General features: G+C 37.4%; 1 protein-coding gene across 1 annotated transcript in view; it reads right to left on the bottom strand.

Annotated features, from left to right (window-relative positions):
• Positions 1-21,106, bottom strand: part of SEMA3A (semaphorin 3A) — a 271,520-nt gene that overhangs the window by 27,075 nt on the left and 223,339 nt on the right. Inside the window, exons 9-13 of the mRNA XM_079785338.1 lie at positions 20,227-20,341; positions 20,063-20,132; positions 16,941-17,085; positions 10,821-11,040; positions 7,873-7,964 (exon numbers count right to left, since the gene is read on the bottom strand). Of these exons, the coding sequence (XP_079641464.1) occupies positions 7,873-7,964; positions 10,821-11,040; positions 16,941-17,085; positions 20,063-20,132; positions 20,227-20,341 (642 nt within the window). The remainder of the gene's footprint in view (positions 1-7,872; positions 7,965-10,820; positions 11,041-16,940; positions 17,086-20,062; positions 20,133-20,226; positions 20,342-21,106) is intronic.

Genomic DNA, 21,106 nt, shown 5'->3' with positions numbered 1-21,106 from the left:
TTGGACTCAAAAACCCCATATTTTGGGTTTAATCCTACTAGGGGAGATGGATAGCAGAAATCCAATTAGTACTATTTATGCCAACCACACCCAAAGACAGATGAGGTTAAGGCAATAAACCTCATGTTGGCACATCAATATAAAGCTTATATCCTATTGAGACCCTCCCTTAATACCTTCCCTAAACCCTAGGACTTTAAAACCCTCAAGAAAGAGGACCCAGCGCTTGCTCTCCCGCCTGGTAGTACGCCTGTGCCTTTCCCTTCCCCTCTCTTTCCCCACAGGCATGCATCTCCTAAACTCTGAGGGTCCCCATGAGACTTGCAACCAGGAGAGCAATGGGCAGCAGCAGCTCATACTGGCCTAACACCCCGAACCTGTCTCCAAGAACCCCCTTTTTGTCTGACTTCCCAGAGAGCCAAAGCAGGCCCACTGAGGCTCTCTCCTGTTGCTTCTTCTGTCCTAAGCCCTTCGTTGTTTCACTGTCCCCAACTTTAATAAACATACTCTCAAAATAAAATAAAGTAAAGTAACTAAATAAAAGACAACCTGCTTGAGAAATACATGAGGTAAATGATTTAGAATGTAAACTAACTTTATTCAGATAATTTAAAGATTCCTCGTAGTTTAAATTAATGATATTAACAATAAATATTTTCTATAGGAATTATAAACCACAAAGACAACTATGAGGAGAGGAATGTCTATCAATTTTCTCTTTTCAGTGATATGATCTTTAGAATTTATAGTAGCATCAAATCACAAAAATTGAGGAGACAATTCATCACTGCTTTTTACCTTATAGAAGACAAAGTTGACTACATTATTTAGTTTTGTATAATATTGAAATCAATGAACACAAACACTGAATTTAGAAGTGTTAAAAATAAACATTTTCCATAGTAACTTCTTTAATTCCAAAAGTTTCACAGGAGAAATGGTTATGTGATTTTGTAAGCAGCTAACTTCAAGCAGACTTTCAAGGTGCAAGAAAAGTGTTTCTTAGAGAATTATTAACAGTTTACTCTAATTGAAGTAAAAGTTAGATATATCTAAGTTCTTTGAAAATCTTAAGTAAAACTATCTAAAAGTGAAGCTGATTAACATTCATTCATTTCATGGTCATTGAATTACATATCCACAAAGTAGATGAAAATGAATTGTTTCATACATAAATCGTAAAACAAAACAAATCTCAATCCACACCAAACTCACATTACGACACATTATGATTTCAACATTCTTAAATTAAGATCTTAAAATCCCTTAATTAAAAGAACCTTATTTATTTTTCAGACTAGAAAATTAATAACAGTTTGGAATCAGATGTACTATATGCTGCCTTAGTTGAATTTGAATAGATAAAGTATTAAGATGACATCCATTTAAATAAGCTATATTTTGTTCTGAGAAATAGCTGGTGGAGAATATGATTTCCATTTAAATCAAATATAGCTTCATAAGCATTTTTTCATGCAAACTGGTTCATTTGCAAATTCAATTGGTATTCAAGTAAAATTATATTAAAAAAAGCATCTTTTCAAGATTTTCTATGACTTTAATTTACTATATATATATTTCAGATATTTTAATCTAGTCCTTATTAAACTTTTGCACTTGCATAGCTTTTGAACCTGCTGGTCCTAGGAGAATCTGACATAGCTCCCTGGAAGCTAAACACGTGGGCACTCCTTTAGAATAAGTTAATAATCTAGGTTTTGGAAAGCATCAATTATGTTTTACATTTGAATGAAAATGAAAACTCATTTACTTGCTCAGCTGTTCATGGAATATTGCATAAGTTGGGTTTAAAATGCATGCGTTATTGATGTAACTGCCTTGCAATCTCTTGCAGTTAATAGGACTATAAATAAACCCATTGCACTAAGGTACTGCAACTTGATGTAATCCTTCAATGTCTCAAAAATAAAACCCTCTTGAGTGAAAATCCCACCTTGAGTGAAATAAAAATCTAGATATGTCTGGCTTTTATACCTTTTGAATATTTTTAATGAGATATAGATGTGGAATTTTCAAGCATTTTAAAGGAGACTTTTATTGGTCTAACTAGTTAACAATAGCTACCATTTACTGATAATCTTAATTTTCCTTTTTATATATTTTGTTGTTGACAATATTACAGATGTCTCCCATTTCCCCTCCTTTTACTCCCCTCTACCCAGCCCCTACTCCCCTGCTCCAGGTCTTCACCACCCTATTGCCCATGCCCATGGGCGATGCATATAAGTATACTAGGGGCCCAGTGCATGAATTCGTGCACCTTGAAATGAACTGTGGGCCGTGAGACTGCGGTGGGCACAGGGGCAGGTCTCGGCCCATCCTCCATGCCCCTGGCCCCCTGTCCGCCAGAAGCCCTGCTCCTGTTGCCACCACTCCCACACACTGCGCTTGCTCCCTCTGACAGTGCCGAGTGGTTGGGACTGGTGCCAGCAGTGGGTTCAAGTGGGTCTGGCATGGTCAGTGGATGTGAGCAGTGGCTGCTGCCCTGATCACCCCTCAGGAGCAGGGGGAGGTGGAGAAGCCCTCAGGGGTGATCAGGGCCGGTGCAGGGCGCCGGCAGCAGGTGTGAGCAGCGACTCCGGCACTGGCTGCAGGTGAGAGCAGAGCCGTCACCAGCAGCCAGGGTGAGTGCCAGGCGGGACCGTGGCATGTGGGAGCAAAGAATTTTCAGTAACCACCAGAGGCTCGCTCTGATAATAGCGACTGGCACCCCACCTTGGTCTGGCACCCCCACTCACCTGCTCCACCATCCCCCCATGGCCGCTGCCTGCCATGTTCCTCACTCTGCTGCCTGCTGCAGACACCCACCATGTTCCACATGCACCCCCTGGTGGTCAGTACACATCATAGTGACCGGTTGTTCAGTTGTTCCACCGTTCGGTCTATTTGCATATTAGCCTTTTATTATATAGGATACATTCTTTGATTTATCTCTCTTCATCCCCCCACCCCGACATGGAGGTATGTCAGTCTGTTCCATAACTCCATGCTTCAGGTCTTATTTTGTTGGTAAATTCATTTTGTCCATTAGATTCCACAAATGAGATCATGTGATATTTGTCTTTCTCAGATTGGCTTAATTCACTTAGCATAATAAATAATCATAATTAAAAAATACTTTAAAAATTATGAACTGAAGAAGTTGAGGATCAACTGACTGTAACCAACATGTTCCTAGGATCATATAGTAAATATATAAATACAGATTTGTGATTACAATAATATTTGGAATTAAGTTTGTCTTAGTATTTTAATGTCATTTTGAATATATAATGACAATTCAAAGTCATTTCTAGAGTTTTATAACAATGCCGATTTTATTTCACTTCTTACTACCTATTAAAATTTTACTCTAAAGTGGAAGTGTTATTATAGAGAAATATTTTTTTTCTATACTCTGATTGGGATGTGATGTCACCCAAATAAAAGTATCTTGGATGTGACTGAAACCACTGGAATGTTCTGTGATTAGCTAGGGTGTTTTCCTAACACCACCCTCAAGATGGTAATGGACATAGTACTGGCTCTTATTCAGGATTTCATTTGAGATTTGGTTATTCAGTCTAGCAAGGACACATAATGAATATGGTCTCCTGGAGAAATTATGGCAAAATTAACTGGTTAATGACATTAAATATCTCTTTTTAAAGTCAAAGAGTATCAGATACTACCATGACCCTAAATTTGTGCCTTGTCTATTTACCTTGTCAAACTACCATCTTGCTCAGGTTAACCCTTTTTAATTTTATTTTATGTTAAATAGAATGACTCATAAGGTTCACTTAGAAATATAGAGACTGTAACATTTCTCTGCTTTTTTCACTGTGTATAGCAATTGCTTTAATGTGTTGTGTTTTTTCTCCCACTGCAAAATTAAACAAAGTTTGACAGTGAAATATTCCAATTGCTAGACCACAATATATGTATGAACTTTGCCTGATAGAACAGAATGTTGAAAGTAAATATTTCTCTAAACTCTGCCCCAATATGTTTTGTCTACTTGAGGACCAAAGAAATAATAATGACAATAATACAGAGCAGAGAACATAGAAGTGAACTGGAACATTTATCTATGAAAAGAGATGTGTTCTATGTTGCAAACAATCTTTTCACAAAATTATAAATGCATAAATACTTGTTTCCATGCCTGTACTATATTACTTATTTATATTTAATTGTTACAGGCTGATAAAGAAATTTTCTTGTGATATCTTAAAAATTACACAAATGTCATTTAAAAGTTATCATAGGTATAACTCAGTTGTGTATTTCTCTGGAAATTGCAACATGCTAACAAATCTAATAGATATTAAACATATGTGTTTGCAACCACTCAAGATTTTGTTAGCAGTCATTTAAGATCAGAATAAATTAATCTTTATTAAACTGAATTTTTATTAATTTACTAAAAAATGTACCTAAGAAGAAAAATGTAAACTTAAAACTCCAGAGATATGGGGAATATAAATTAGCTAGAATATAGTATTATTGTAAAATTATACATGTTCTGATTCATAAAATCCCATAATATAATTAATTAATAAAACAAATATTAATTTTAAAATGGCATGACATGAATTGATACAATTATATGAGATAAAACTTAAATGTAATAATAGATAATAAATTAAGTCCTTGAAACTATGATGGAGAACATGTAAGAGTCTGTAAGCTGCATAAGATCAGGGACCATGCCCTAACCGGTTTGGCTCAGTGGATAGAGCGTCGGCCTGCAGACTGAAGGTTCACAGGTTCGATTCCAGTCAAGGGCATGTACCTTGGTTGCAGGCACATACCCAGTAGGGAGTGTGCAGGAGGCAGCTGATCGATGTTTCTCAATGTTTGTAATTCTCTATCCCTCTCCCTTCCTCTCTGTAAAAAATCAATAAAATATACTTAAAAGAAAAAAAGATCAGGACCATGTTTTTTTTGCATTCAACTCTGAACCATAAGAGTTTAAATTTGTGCCAGAATCATGGTAAGTAGAATATATTTGTATACAGTGAATCTATATATATAAAAGCCTAAGTGACCATTACAACAGAATGGCCGGAATGACCAGATGACCAGCCAGTAAGTATGACATGCACTGACCCAGACATTGCTGCTGGGGCCCTGTCAGCCCCAAATCTGGTTCACCCACAGCCTGGACCCAGACAGGAGGGAGGAGGGAGCCTGATTCCTTGCAGAATCGGTTGTTGGTTAGCTGACTACTGGGGCCAACCTCCCGCAATCTCTCCTCCCAGCAGGCCGGCGCCCCCATTGCCCTGATCGCCGGCCAGACCAATGGACCCCACCCATGCATGAATTCATGCACCAGGCCTCTAGTTAATAAATAGAAGTTTTAAAATGATATGTAATAATTATTTATATAGTATTATGCAAATAAACCAACCATGACAAATCCATAAGTAACACATTCTAGAAAATGATTCAGAAATGCTTAAGTTAACATAATATTTTAATGTGTCCTGTAACTTCATTTACAACAGTGGTGGCAATATTAATTTTCAATATGTAGAATTGCTATTTTTTTCTACTAGAGAGTAATATGGGATATCATCAGCAGTATAACTTGTTGCTGTTCCCGGTTTATCTTCCTCATACTTTGGTACCTCCTTTAACATGGTCTTCCTGAGAAAGACCTTAAACTCTTTACTTTCTCATATTTTATTTTTTTATCAATACCAATTCCTTCATTTCTTTAATAGATGTTGGTTGAAAACATATTTTAGGCTCTGGAAGACACAACAAAGGACACCCACCCTTCAGTGCCCATAATTGGTTTGATGAATCTAGATGGACTCTATATTGCTAACACAGTCCATTAGGATAACTGTATTTTTGAATATGTAGATTAAAGTATCAATGTGTAAATGCTGAAGTGGGACTTAGTGAACTAGGAATTAGTCATCACTCTATGTCAGGCATAAATAAAATAAGGTCTAAGGATATGATTTAATATATATATATATATATATATATATATATATATATATATATGCCTAATATGAAAAGTGTCCTCTCGGGAGTTAAACTGACTGGGAGTTTGATTACTTGCTATGACATGCACTGACCACCAGGGGATGGTGTGGAATGAAGGAAGGCCCCAGCTGACAGCTGGCAGCTGCTAGGGACCCTACCCGTGCACGAATTTTTTCCACTGGGCCTCTATTCATAATATAACTATGATAATTTTATTATTTTGAAGACCAAGAATTAGTATAAAGTGCTACTGGAAATGTGGCTCATTTTCAGTGTAGCTAAACCAAAACAATAACATTATATTAATAATAAATTATGAGTACAGTATTTAGCACTGTCCTAAATGCTTTACATTATACTATCTTTAATTATTTTAGCCTCCTTGTGAAGTAGGCATTATTCTTGCTGCTTTACTGATGGGAAATTTCAAAGGTATTGTTAAGTATTCCTAACAGAAGTGCTATGTATCTGTGACTGAAGAACCTAAATATTTCCACTGGAACATTGTTTAGTTATTATTATAAGACTAGAGGCCAGACGCATGAATTTTGTGCAAGAGTAGGCCTTCCTTCCCCCAGCTGCTGGCACTGGCTTACCTCTGGCACCTGGGACCCAGGCTTCCCTCAACCCTGGCTTTGTCCGGAAGGATGTCTGGAAGGACATCTGGTCTAATTAGCATATTATGCTTTTATTTTTATAGATGTCTATGTCATGATTTACCAGTTATTTTTCCAATGGTAATCATAATTTTAATTGAATGAGTGTATATCAGGAGCTTGCCATAATGTACTTCATTTCCTCTTCAAAATAGTACTGAGTACTATTTAGCTTAATAAATTGATTTAGAAATATGAGGCTAAGAAATGTCTTAGGAAGACTTTGCTTACAATTAAAATAGTTAATCAACTGAAAAATTTGATCCAGATGCTTCATTTTACAGGTAAGGATCTGAGACACCTGGAGACTAAGTGGGATAATTTTGAGTAGACTAGATCTAAAGTTTTCTCATCCACAAAATTCTTCTAATTCCAGTTTATTTTGCAGTCTTATATGATTCTCTATTATTTTATCAAAAATTGAAATCACTCCTTTTATAGATATCTGCTCCCCTCTCCTATAATAAATAATGTCATCAAGGTGTGCTTCAACCCAAACTCTTCCTATTAGCTAGCGTTCCAGAAGGAACAGACATTGTGGTAAGTTATATTACTTAAGTTGGCCTCTCTCACGTCAACCCATATCCTCCAGTCTCTACCCCAATCTTATGTAAACTTGCCTTGACCTTCTGTGATTCAGGACAGAGGGACAAATATCTGTACATTTCTTAAAAGTGTAGGGTAGGAATCCATGACAAATTTACCACTAGTGATATAAAAGTATTAAAACTTTTCTTCTAAGAAATAATTTTATAAAGAAAATATGATGATAAAACAATTTATTAAAAAGTTGCGGAATGGTTGAATGTGTTCATTCCCCTATCATCCTGAAAGTATTTCCCTTAATAGATTCATGGAAGTTACCTATCATCCCAGTTATACTGTAAAGTGTGAAAGAAAAGATTTTGGAGGTGGGGACTCATGAAGTTTGTTCATTGAGGTAACTTACATAAATAATATACAATGTAAATCACATATATTATCATTGAGAAAATAAAATATGAGCCAAGAATACATTTCTCTACATTTTTAGATTTTACCAGCTTTGAAAATTTCAAGGTTTATTTTGACTAGTGTCTGGCTTTCCAATTGACAAGCTAATTAGAAGGGTATGCTAGACTTCTTGTCCATACCAAGTTTAGTGTGCAGCTGTCCTGAGGGAAAGACATACGAGTGAACTTGTTAACACTTGAAATTAAGCAGCACTCACCCGAAAAACTGCCATTTCTTCCAGCAGGACTTCTTCTAAATCATGCCACGTCTCTTTAGGAATTGAAACCACTTTAAGAACAGTTCCGACATCTTTGAGAGAAAATGGAGAAGAGCACAATTTAAATAGACCTCAACAGAGTTTAGTGTTAATGAATGGATTCAGTATTTGACCAGAAAGAACATTTTGACCTCAATCTTCCTTTTATTTTTTTGTTACAGGATTATTAACATATTCATATGCATTTCATGCAATTAGATTGACTACAAACATAGCATGAAACAAAAAGAATCAACTTTTTAGAAATACATGAAGCTTTGAAGATGATATCACCCTGAACTTGTATAATTAAAAGCACATATAATAATTACTAGGTTGGATTATTATTCTTTTTAATCTCAATTGTCAGGTGTCTCAGAAAAAAAAAATACAACAAAAATAATACCAGCTTTGAAATGACAGGTTTTTCCACTTTTGTTATGGAATCAGGGACTATGAAGACTTAATGGAGTTTCAAAAAGCCAGGAATGTTGTCAAGCAACAGATAATTGTTGAGTGGTTAGAGCTTCAGAGCCTGGCTGCTCATGCTCTTGTCACCTGAAAGCCTTTAGTACTTAGAGGCCCCGAAAGACAGCTCAATGACCATTAAGTGATGAATGACAACTTTATTTCTCCAAATAAACACCTTGGATTACTTACTGCAGTTTTTTTTTTTTTTCCATCATTGGTTAATCAATTTTGGTCAACATTTTGGTTAACAAATGTTACAGTACTGAAGAATTAAAAATTCAGAAGCATAAATCATAAAAACTATTAAGTTGAACACATTTTAGGTAGATTTCAAGCATTGTTTATTCTAATTTTAAAATTGTTCTAATGACAAGAGCTGTCACTTTTATCCTAAGTTGGGGTAAGCAGATAGTAATTTTCCAGTATTTACAGGCACATTCCTATTTTTTGATAAAATGAAGAACAGGCCTTATTAAATTAAAAAATTTGACTCTTCAACATTTCAATTCTAATCAGCTGATCAAGTATACTTAGTTTCAACTGGCTCACTTTAATCAAGTTTAAAGACTCATTATTTGAGAAGAAAATCTTGCCAGTAAAAAATAAGTTATGGCAGAAAAAAATTCAATGTATTCATATCACTGATAACCATTTTCAGGGGATCAATATGATGTGATATATGAGATCAAAAAAGGTTGCTAGTGTATCCCTTGTAAAGTTAAAAAAAATCCTCTTTTAAGAAGATCCTTCTATGTTTATAGGACCTTAGACTCCTTATAATACCAAAGATTAAAGGTAAGTTAGGTTAAACTACTTAGTGCCTCTGATGGGTCTCCAGTATCCAAACATCACTTTATCTGTGTTCCAGATCTAGTTTTACCGAGTAGTATTTCAAACAATTTCACACAAACTGAATCAGATTACTCAACTCGGATCAATAAATTATGATGTGCTACTTAGTTAAAAGATAAAATTACTGTAATCAATTTACTTTGCTGACAGATGACCCAGGTCTGTGCTGACCGATAGCCATCCACATCATTAGACATTCAACATGCTCATGAAACTGGTTCTTTTAAGGACAGCATGTGTCCAAGTAGAACTAAAAACCCATGACTGGGTTTCTTTGGTCAAATAGCCGGAAGCAAGCTTTTGTTGCACTGACAATGAGTGAGGGACTTCTCAACATGCTTAGGCCAGAGGTGAAGAAAAAGGCAAGTGTGACATTAGTGAACAAAATGAATTACTCTGTAGAGAGATCTAATTATAATTTGACATTAAATAATAAACTAAAATTTATAAAAAAGAAACCATATCATCTTATAATTTCTAAACATATTTATCATCAGAAGTTGATATTTGCAATTCATTGACTTTTATCGAACATTGAGTGTCATTGGGATTCTGTCATTTGATATAGAAACTTTCTCACTCGTAATAGTAGACTGTAATGTATTGCTCAGAACCTGACACTGTTACACCTGATAACATAGGTATTTCACAATTTTTGTTATAAAACTTTAAGTCATTAAAGCACTTACTCCAATGTTGTCATTCCCATTTAGTTAATGCAATTTTTAACCTGTTTCTCACCAATGGAAAATAAATGTTATTATACAAGGTTTCAGTGGAGCACTCACCCAGTTTCCCATTGATTTATGTCAGTTAACAATGCTAATGGAGACTAGGAATTTATTACCTTGGAACTTGACCCTAAGTAGATAGTTTCAAATTTGTAACTGGCACTTTGAAAAAAGTATTATTAAAGAGAGTAGGGGAAAAATAAAACAATATGTCATACTAGCAATGGAATTCTTTCTGAAAATATAGCTGTAAAAAATGTGTTTTCTAATCATAGAAGTATTAAAATTATGTTGTTGGATTTCTATAGAAATGTATCTAAAAATGTATGTGATGATCCTATAACTCCATTTTGTTGTTTTTCTGATAAAGTGTTCTTACCCCCATTGAATGGCAAAAACACTGAACAAATTTTGTTGCCCAAATTTATTTGCTAGGAGATTTGCACTCTATGGTATTTTTAAAGTTTGGATAATTTTGCATCAATTAATTCAGAAACCATTACTGAATGTTTTGGCAATTAATGATATGGTTTGAGCAATACATCTTTTTTCTAAAAAGCCACTGTCCAGAAAGAGTTATGACTCAATTATGGATATTGATTATTACCTAATCATTAGCTTTACCTAATTATACTTACCAACTTTTGATTGAAACAAAAATTGAATTTAATATATGTCAAATGGCTTATAAAGATAAAACATTATAACAATAGAATGTTCAGGTTTTTTAGTCATTTATTAACATTTAACTATACCTTGAAAATGACTATAAAAACTTCCTTTGGTTCTCAGTAAACTTAATCAGTTGAATTCAATGGTCTTGAAGGGAATTTAGAGCTGAAGTCAAATATTTACCTGTTCCAATAAACATGACATCATACTGGCCATCTTCTGCATCCACTCGATCCACTACAATTTGTGTAAACTGATAATTTACATCTGTTTTGACCATTATTGGGCGGTTATTAATAGGAAACACTGGATTGTACATAGCTGGATGACTTCTTGCAAATGTTATAACATCATCAGGAAGGTCTTTGGTAGAGTCAAATCCACCAAATGTTTTGCTGGGACACTGATAAGATAAAGAGAAGGATATATTTTGATTAAAATATAGTTAACATGATTATAAATTATCTATCTATAATAATAAAAGCATAATATGTTAATTAGACTGGACAGCCAGACAACCTTCCAGATGACTTTCTGGATGACCTTCCAGATGAAGCCTTGGCTGTGACTGCAAGGACCAAGCCTCTTGTACAAATTTCATGCATCGGGCCTCTAGTCCTAATATATAAAAATCCAGGGTCTGTAACTTCCAAAATGACTGAAGGCTCGACCAACTGGAAGTCAGTCCTAAAGTCAGTGCTGGGTTGCCGGGGTGACCCAGCACTGACAGCCTCTGGTGTTGGTGCAGCGACCCAGCACTGACTGCTGAGAGGGCTGTGGATCAGGCCCAGAGAGAGACCTGAAGAGAGAGGCAGGGTCTGATCCACAGCCTCTGTGGCAGCAGTTGATCAGTCGTTGCCTCTCTCTTACTCTATGGGCTTCACCAGCAGCCACACCTCTGTTTCACTCTGGGCCTCCACAGGGGCTGCTGATCAGCCCTGCCTCTCTTATCAGGCCCAGAGATAGGCCTGGAAAAGCTGACTGGCATAGAAACCAACCAATCAGATCCAAATCTGGGTGAACTGTGAGGAGCCAATGGCTGCCTAGGAGGCGGAGCTTTTGATGCTGACTGGCATAGAAACCAACCAATCAGAATCAAATTGGCCAGTAGGGGAGGGCAGTTGGGGACGAGATCAGGCTTGCAGGGGTGGGCAGTCAGGAGCGAGATCAGGCCAGCAGGGGAGGGCAGTTAGGGGTGATCAGGCAGGCAGAGGCAGTTAGGGGTGATCAGGGGAGAGCAGTTGAGAGCGAGATCAGGATGGCAAGGGAGGGCAGTTAGGGGTGATCAGGCAGACAGAGGCAGTTGGGGGTGAGATCAGGCCGGCAGGGGAGGGCAGTTAGTGGTGATCAGGCAGGCAGGCAGAGGCAATTAGGAGTGATCAGGCAGGCAGAGAGGTTAGGGGTCATCAGGCAGGCAGGCAGGTGAGCGGTTAGGAGCCAGTGGTGCCAGACTGTGAGAGGGATGTCTGACTGCTGGCAGTTGGACATCCCCCAAAGGGCCCCCGATTGGAGAGGGTGCAGGCTGGGCTGAGGGAACCCCCCTCCGTGCACGAATTTTGTGCACTGGGCCACTAGTATATATATAAAAGGCTAAGCGACCATCCAATAGCTATAACGTGTGATGACCATCAGGGGGAAGATGCTCAATGCAGGGGGATGTCAGAGAGCCAGTTTTGGCTCGATCCCCGCAGGCCAGGCTGAGGGACCCCACCTGCTGGAGGGAGCCCACTCACTCTGCAGACACCCTTTGAGCTGTGGCACTGCCCCAGGTGCAGTCAAGCCAGGGAAGGACCACAAGAGGTTGGCTCCAGGGAGTGTCTGGCCCTTCTCACCCAGTCCCACCCCACCAGCCACCTACTATTAATTAGTGCACGAATCTGTGCACTGGGGCACTAGTATAATAATCCTATATAATAAAAGGCAAATATGCAAATCAACCAAATGGAGGAACCACTGGTTGCTATGACATGCACTGACCACCAGGGGGCAGACACTCAACACAGGAGCTTCCCCCAGCCTGCAGGCCCTGACTGCCTGATCAAGGCCTGCAAGCCAACCTCTTGGTCCCTTCCACCAGCAGACAGGCTCCAATCACCCAATGGGGAACGGGGAACTGGGGGTGGTTGGCGGCAGATGTGGGCGGTGCCAGGCCAAGGACCCTGCCCCACCGGCCACCCCCCACACAGAGGGCAACCAGCAGCAGAGGGTGGGGCCGGCGAGCGGGTGGGAACAGCCAACCTCTCAGTCCCTCTCCCCAGCCAGCAGGCTCTGATCACCAGATGGTGAACGGGGAGACCGGGGGATAGGTGGCGGTGGGGGGTGGGGCTGGATGCCAGCAGCCGAGGAGGATGGCCCTGATCCTAGGCAAGGCTTAGGGACTGTAGCCATGTATGAATTTCGTGTACTGGGCCTCTAGTATATGACATAAATGGCCTGGGAATCTAAACCTGTGATCATTTTTTAAGTAAAAGAAATAATGTTAATTAGATTAGTAGATGTAATATATACTATGTATTTCCTAAACATATATTAAGTCACAATGGGATTTAGTTATGTCACCATTTCCTACCAAAAATTGCAAATGCATCTAATGAAATCAATGTATGGAAGGATCTGATGCCTCTATTAGTAGCGACACCATACATTTTATTTATGTGATATATGAAGTGTTTGGAATAGTGAATGGAATATATTAAAATTACATGTTAGAGACATTCAGCATAACTTTTTTAGATACATTTGATTCAGAATAATGTTTTTAGATATATTTGATTTTTATTGTATGTATATGCCAAAATACAAATGCTCTTTTCAAACTAAAAGCCAATATAAACTATTATTTATTGCTTTGTTTCTGGTATAACCCTGAAAAGGTACCACAAAACATATCAAAAGTACTATCTCTAAAAAGTTAGTTTAGGGATAAGAACAGGTGTTATTAAGTGTTTAAATTGCAGGGACTGAAACTGACCAATCAGAATGGACCAAGCAGAGTAGATGAGGGCCATAGGAGTCAGAAAGGATGCACTGTAATACACTGGCAAAATACCATCGCTGGATATAAATGCTCCACAGAAAGCAACAAAACAAAAATGAGAATATTCATATTTCACAGTCCCTTTTATTTCATTATGTGGTACAAGCACTCAGAGTACAATATCTCCAGTCTCATGCTTTTTGTCTTCCACTTAAGTAATTTCTGCCACTTAACGTAACAGTTTTGGAGCTAAAAGGAATATAGAGAAGTTCTAACAAGAGACTTAGAAGGGGAAATCAAGTGTCTGTATTACCTTGATATCTATCATTAATAATTCATGAGAAATAAAATGAATAAAACCTGTTTTGAAAAAAGAGTATGTATTTATGCACATATATGTATGTATACATTTGTATGTACACAGCCCCGCCTCCCCAACCCCCCCACCCCAGTGCATGATTCTCGTGCACTGGGTCTCTAGTATATTAATAGGTATAAATCTCTTAAAACAGGATCTGGCATACAATAATTTCTAATTACTGTTATTAATTCTATATATATACACACACATACATACCAGTGTAACAGTTAAAGGATTTAAAGAATTACTTTTTCTTTAAGTAAATTATAAAATTACTTATTTTATATTATATAAATATAAAAAAAGTTTTATAAATTCTTAGAAGAAATGATAAAACATATTTTATGGCATTTTCATTATTTTTTGCTTTTCTACTACCATTTAATTATAGCTTGCAAAAATTTAGAAATGTGTGATTTAAAGTTACAGTAAGGAATTTATTTTTATTTTATCCTATATTTGTGTCATTCTTTTGCCTTTCTGGACTTTTATTTTTGTATCTAGCAATACTTATTATAGGTTTTCCTTTAAAAACAAATGCCATCTACCATGGCTGGTGAGACTCAGTTGGTTAGAGCTCTGGAGAACTGAGGGGTTGTTGCAAATCCAGGTCAAGACACATACCCAGGTTTTGGGTTTTATACCTGTTCAGGGTGCGTTGAAAAGGCACTCCCTCCTCTCTCTTTCTCTCTCTCATCACTAAAAAACATATCCTTGGGTAAAAATTAAAAAAAAGATAAATAACAATAAATATTATCTACTGACACATTATTTAAATGTCACAGAATATTTTCATCAGTAATGTGATGAAATGGCAAATTCTCAGCTGCCACCTTTTGGGATTAATGAACTCATCCAAGTAAATTTTATTCATGGAGTTAGGTGTTATCTCCTCCCGGCATCCGTCTCCTAATTCCTATATCAGGCAATCCTTTCTGCCTTCTGCCTTTAGCACTTGGTGCATATTGCTGACTTAATTTCCCATGTTATAACATCTCTCCATGAATACTGGGTGAGAGCACAGGCTCTAGAACCAAACTGCCTGGACTGCATCCTAGATCCTATCCTTGCCTCAGAGTCCTCATCTGTGAAATAGGAACAATAACGGGGCTATTGAGTACAATATCCTATATAATAAAAGCATAATATGCAAATTGACCGAACGGCGGAATGACCGGTCACTATGACACACATTGACCACCAGGGGGCAGATGTTCAACTCAGGAGCTGCCCCCTGGTGGTCAGTGCGCTCCCACAGGGGGAGCGCTGCTCAGCCAGAAGCTGGGCTCATGGCTGGCGAACCCAGCGGCAGTGGCCTCTCTCACCTCAGAGTCAGCGCTAAGGAGCAGTGAGCCGGGCTCATGGTTGGTGAGTGCAGCGGCAGTGGTGGGTGGTAAGGAGCGAGGAGTCCTCGACTGCGAGAGCCCCAGACTGCGAGAGGGATGTCTGACTGCCTCGGGGATCGGGCCTAAGCCGGCAGCGGACATTCCCTGAGGGGTCCCAGACTGCGAGAAGGAGCAGGCAGGGCTGAGCCCCTCCCCCACAACCCCCCCACCCCAGTGCATGATTCTCGTGCACTGGGTCTCTAGTATATTAATAGGTATAAATCTCTTAAAACAAGATCTGGCATACAATAATTTCTAATTACTGTTATTAATTCCAAATATATTTTACACATCTTAAGATCAAATACTTTGTAACTCCAAATGGTAGCATAATATCTAGCACATTGAAGTAATTCCAAGTTTTTGACGTGAACCTCATAAGAGTTTGTATTTAGAATACAGTGGCATTCATTAGCCATAGAGATATAAATAGTCATAGGGATATAAAAATGTCCACCAACAAAGTAAAAACAGTTTACCATTAAGAAATAGAATAAATATCTTGTGCTTTTTATAAAACCCATTGGGCTTCACATAATCAATAGATATTCCATCTTGTTCATTTATTCTTCTGAAAGTTTATTTATTTATTTATTTATTTATTTATTTATTTATTTATTTATTTATATCTACAAGCTCCATCAGCCAGAAGTAATATTTGTAAAATGGGAAATTTTTAATTTGCTCATAAATAAATTTAGCAATACAGAAATACAAGACTATTAAAAGAATTTATGCCTAATAAAATCATAGAAAGCATAACTTAGTTAAATTTAACAGAATTAAAAAAAAACTGAAGTGAAATTAAAGTAATGGTTAGACTTCAAATACAAGTTTTTCATCACATAAAATTACTTCCTTAATGGTTCTTAGGATTAAAAACATCACATTTAAGTGAATGGTTCTATCAAAATATTCTATTACTTCTGCTATCATATTGAGGACGACTCCACTTATTTTCTACCATACTGAAGTCTTTTATTTTTTATCGCTACTTTAAATAAGATTCAAAGCTGTTTATATTTTGAGTTCTGTCCAATTTTTTTTTTTTTTAAAGCCTGCACGTGCCCAGGGCTTCTGGATGGTAAAGGAGAGTTTGGCGATAGCAAACAGCATCTCAAAAAGTAATAGGTCCTGCTCATTCTATGAGATTTTTTTTCACATATTTTCTTTACCTACAATATTAGCTAAAAAACTGTTTTTCTCCATTTAAGCCTCTGCTCTGATCAGAGAGAATAAGTCCAGGTGTACCCTAATTATTCCAACTCTCCATGAAGGCCATTTTCACTATATCCCATTCAGAAAATAAAATAAATAAGCCTGTCCATTCAGTTTCTATTACTCAAAGATGATGGGTATTAATAACTGGTAAGCACTGAATGTAAGCACTGATGTTCATAAAGAAAATGGTTTTAAACATGGAGTTCCATTGTGTCAGAGAAACTCTTTCCTTGCTTTCATTTATAGCCTGGGAATTCTGGTTTTACATAACCTGTATTTAATATCTGGGTATAGCTGCTATTTTAAAATTTTAAGCAGACATTTACTCTTTTTATATTTTAAGCATCTAGGCTACTTACAGTTCCTGGTCGTGGGTAGGGGACTCTTCCTTGGTAAGGCACCCACTGGTAGTTGGGACCATCCCTGTGAGCATATGGACCAAGGAACACCCTTCTCACATCACTCATGCTGTACATACACACAGCTGACCCCTTGAAGATGTTACTAAAAAAGAGAGACAAGACAAGAACAAATTTTCATCTCTATACAATGGCAAAGTTCTGTTGATACTGAGTTCTGAAATTTTCAATATCAATGATCAAAACGAACACAAATTCTTAGCAATATCAAATAGTGTTTGAGATATTTAAATTCATCTATATATTTAAACAGTACATAAGATTCTCAAAAATAGAAAACATGGAAGAAACCATCTCTATTATTTGTAGAATATATACTCATATTATGCATAATCTTTTATGGGAAAAACACATACACTGATATTCTAATAAGTAACGTTTAATTTTGACATCAACTAGAAATAAAAATGTAAACTTTGATAATATGTTAAGCCTCATGCGTCATAAATGAAACCAGGAAACTTTTAAACAAGAAGGCTTAAGAATTCATTTTAAAGCTGAAATGAGCAGAAAATGAATAGTCAAGGTCATATGATGTGTTACATTATATTATTTTTAACTCCCAAACCACCATAAATATTAGATCAGCTAATTGTTGTGAAGGTATTTAAAATCACTTCTTCCCAACACAGAAAATAATTTTAAGTCAGTAGCTATCACATCCTAGTCAAGGTGGAGTATTATAGCAATTATCCCCATCATTTTGCTAGACAAAAATCAGGTAATTGAAGCAAACTGGAAGTTTGCCATGAGTTGCCACAATTTTCCATTTTATTTTACTTATATAAATACATGTTGAGGGATGTATTTATAGCATGATATAAAACAGTTGTGCACATTTAAAATATGGAATGCTTATCTTTTAACCAATCTTTCCCAGAGAAAATTACATATAAATCAGACCAAATGAAAAACATGTGTTTATAAGATTTTATTATACAGAAATCATTGCATATATATAATGTCTAGTGGAGTGCAAGCTTCATGAGGGATGAAAGCATGCCTGGGTTCTTTTCTGTAGCTTCAGTTGCATATTGCATGACCCCAGACAGAGTCGATCTCAGTAAATAGCTGTAGAGTTTAATAACAAACTATATAAATAAAAGCCTAAGCAACTATCCAACTGTTCGATCATCCGCCTGGTAGCTATGACGTGCAATGACCACCAGGGGGCAGACACTCTGACCAATAGAGGAGGGAGCCTGATTCCTTGTGGAATCAGCCATAGGTTAGGTTGCTACTGGGGCACTGTCAGCTCCGAATATGCCTCACCTGCATCCTGGACCCAGAGAGGAGGGAGGTGGGAGGGAGCCAGTGGGCATCCAGGTCCTGGGGGCTGGGCCTGCAGGAGGGGGTCTCACAACCCGAGAGCCCTCATGGGAGGTCACAGAGCCAGTTTTGGCCTGAGCCCCGCAGGCCAGGCCAAGGGACCCCACTGGTGCAAGAATCTGTGCACCCGGCCTCTAGTATTTTCATAATAGAATAGCACGTTAATACACATATGATACATCATATATTCTGTTTATTTAACCATTTTCATCTCTTGATGAAACAAATCAACACTGATTATAATTTATAGCTCTTAAGACTAACTCACATGCAGACATCAATCTCACTGAAGTAGAGAGGCAGAATTATTTTTCTCATTATTAAGCCAGTGATTTTCAAAGTGTGTTCTCTAAGACCAACAGCATGGTATCACCTGGGAATGTGTTAGAAATGCAAATTCTTAGGTCCTGCCCCATTCCTACAGAATCAGGAACTGTGGGGGCAGGGCCTAGCCATCTGTATTTTGACATGCTCTCTAGGTCTGTGGTCGGCAAACTGCGGCTCGCGAGCCACATGCGGCTCTTTGGACCCTTGAGTGTGGCTCTTCTACAAAATACCACGGCCTGGGCGAGTCTATTTTGAAGAAGTGGCTTTAGAAGAAGTTTAAGTTTAAAAAATTTGGCTCTCAAAAGAAATTTCAATCGTTGTACTGTTGATATTTGGCTCTGTTGACTAATGAGTTTGCCGACCACTGCTCTAGGTGATTCAATGAATTCTTGAGTCTGAGAACCACTGTACAGGCATTGAGGAAGCAGAGAGATGGGTTAAAGTTTGTTTAATTTGGACCTCTCACATTCTTTAGTTGTCATTCTGTTTTTAAACCAAAGGGGGAAACTATTTAGGCTTGTATACCATTTTAGCAATATGGGTTTTTAAATTTTTACTTGTTATTTTTAAAATTAAATAAAAATATCCAATCAATTTGTAATGGCGTTAATATTTACAGAATAAATCAATTTTGGATATTGCAGTTAATCTTCCTCTTATGCTATCGCAATCCCCTGTAGCATTTTACCTGACTTTTGATTTTAAATTACTCTTCTTTTAAACATTTATACATATAGGAACACATACCCTTATTTATGTGCTTGTATATTTCCTTGAACAATTCCAGGTAATGTAAACTTTAAAATATTTTAAATAAAGAAAATATTATTTTAAGTAAATAATTTATTTATTTATTAAGTAAATAAAGTATTTATTATACTGAATGTAATAGAAAATAATTGCTGTTTGATTTATATCAAGATCCTTGAGGGACATATAAAGTGGGGGGAGGGGAAGGGCAAAAAGGGAGGAAGGAAAAGGTAGTAAGGAGGGGGAAGGACAAAGGGACAAAGAGTGAGGAAAGAAGAGGGGCTAGGAAGACAAGGAGAAGAGATAGGAGAGGGGAGGGAAAATGTTTTTTTCACTCTTACTTTATATTATTGTAAACTTATAAAACAGATTCCCATTTTTATAAAATTCTACATTGTGCTCAATTTGTAAAATCAAAGCTATGTATAGAACATGACATACATTTTTCAAAATTATTTTTGTAGTGATATTTTTTGCTAAAATTTATTTTTTTAAAACTTTTGAGATCATAACTTATTTCAGCCATCCAAGAATGCACACCTCAAAGGTTAAGCCAACATTGTTCTTCCATGAATATATTTTCACTAATGATGGATGCTAAGAAAGCACCTAAAGGACATAAAGTTTCTATGATAAGATGGTAAAAAGTTGTTTACCTGGAAGTTGTAAACACTCCATATACAATTGGATTTTTAGGATCTTTAGAATTCATTAGGAATATATCCTCTGTTTGAAAACAAAATTGAGAAAAGTTGCATTTTTTATTATCATGGCAAAGTCTGAGCAAACATTCTCTGTAAATATCACCAGCTGTACTTACGAAGTTCATCAAAGTGAGTGTCAATGCCGTTTGGACCTGGCACTGAGCAAATCAGACGAGCTTTGAGGAATGTCGTCCATTTATTCACCAGACTTCTGTGCCCCCCGAAGTCGTTCTGAAAGGAGAAAACACTATTTTGGGAACTTTGCATGCAAAAGCTAATCTCAAATATTTCTCTTATCTTGAGATAGATTCACAATATAATTCCTCATATTTCAAAATGAGAAAGGAGGAAATTTGAGTGACATGATACAAATACCTGTGCTTTTTAAATCATATTGCTGGTCAAATTTATTCACTCAAACTTTATTCAAGGAATTACTTACAGGGGAGAACAGTTAGGGGCAATCGGGCCAGCAGGGGAGGGCAGTTGGGGGCAACCATGCCTGCAGGGGAGGGCAGTTGGGCGTGACCAGGCCTGCGGGGGAGGGCATTTGGGGGCGATCAGGCTGGCAGGGGAGGGCAGTTAGGGGCAATTGGGCTGGCAGGGGAGCAGTTAGGCGTCGATCAGGCTGGCAGGGGAGAGGTTAGAAAGTGATCAGGCTGGCAGGCAGAAGTGGTTAGGGGCAATCAGGCAGGCAGGCAGGCAGGCAAGCAGGCGAGCAGTTGGGAGCCAGCAGTCCTGGATTGTGAGAGGGATCCCAGATTGGAGAGGGTGAGAGGGTACATGCTGGGCTGAGGGACACCCCCTACCCTGCACGAATTTCGTGATCTGGGCCTCTAGTATATAATAACAGTTGACTTTGTCCATATTGCACATATACTGTACTATACAGTGGTAGAGGGGAAATTAGTACTATTATCATATCTTCACACTGATACTAATTAATCCATAAGTATTGATCAATTTTATTATATATATCTAACATTATAATGCCAT

This window comes from Cnephaeus nilssonii (genome assembly GCF_951640355.1).
Source record: "Cnephaeus nilssonii genome assembly, chromosome: 12".
NCBI classification, from domain to species: domain Eukaryota; kingdom Metazoa; phylum Chordata; class Mammalia; order Chiroptera; family Vespertilionidae; genus Cnephaeus; species Cnephaeus nilssonii.
Note: the sequence above shows the minus strand (reverse complement) of the source record. Positions and strands in the feature narration are given on the sequence as shown.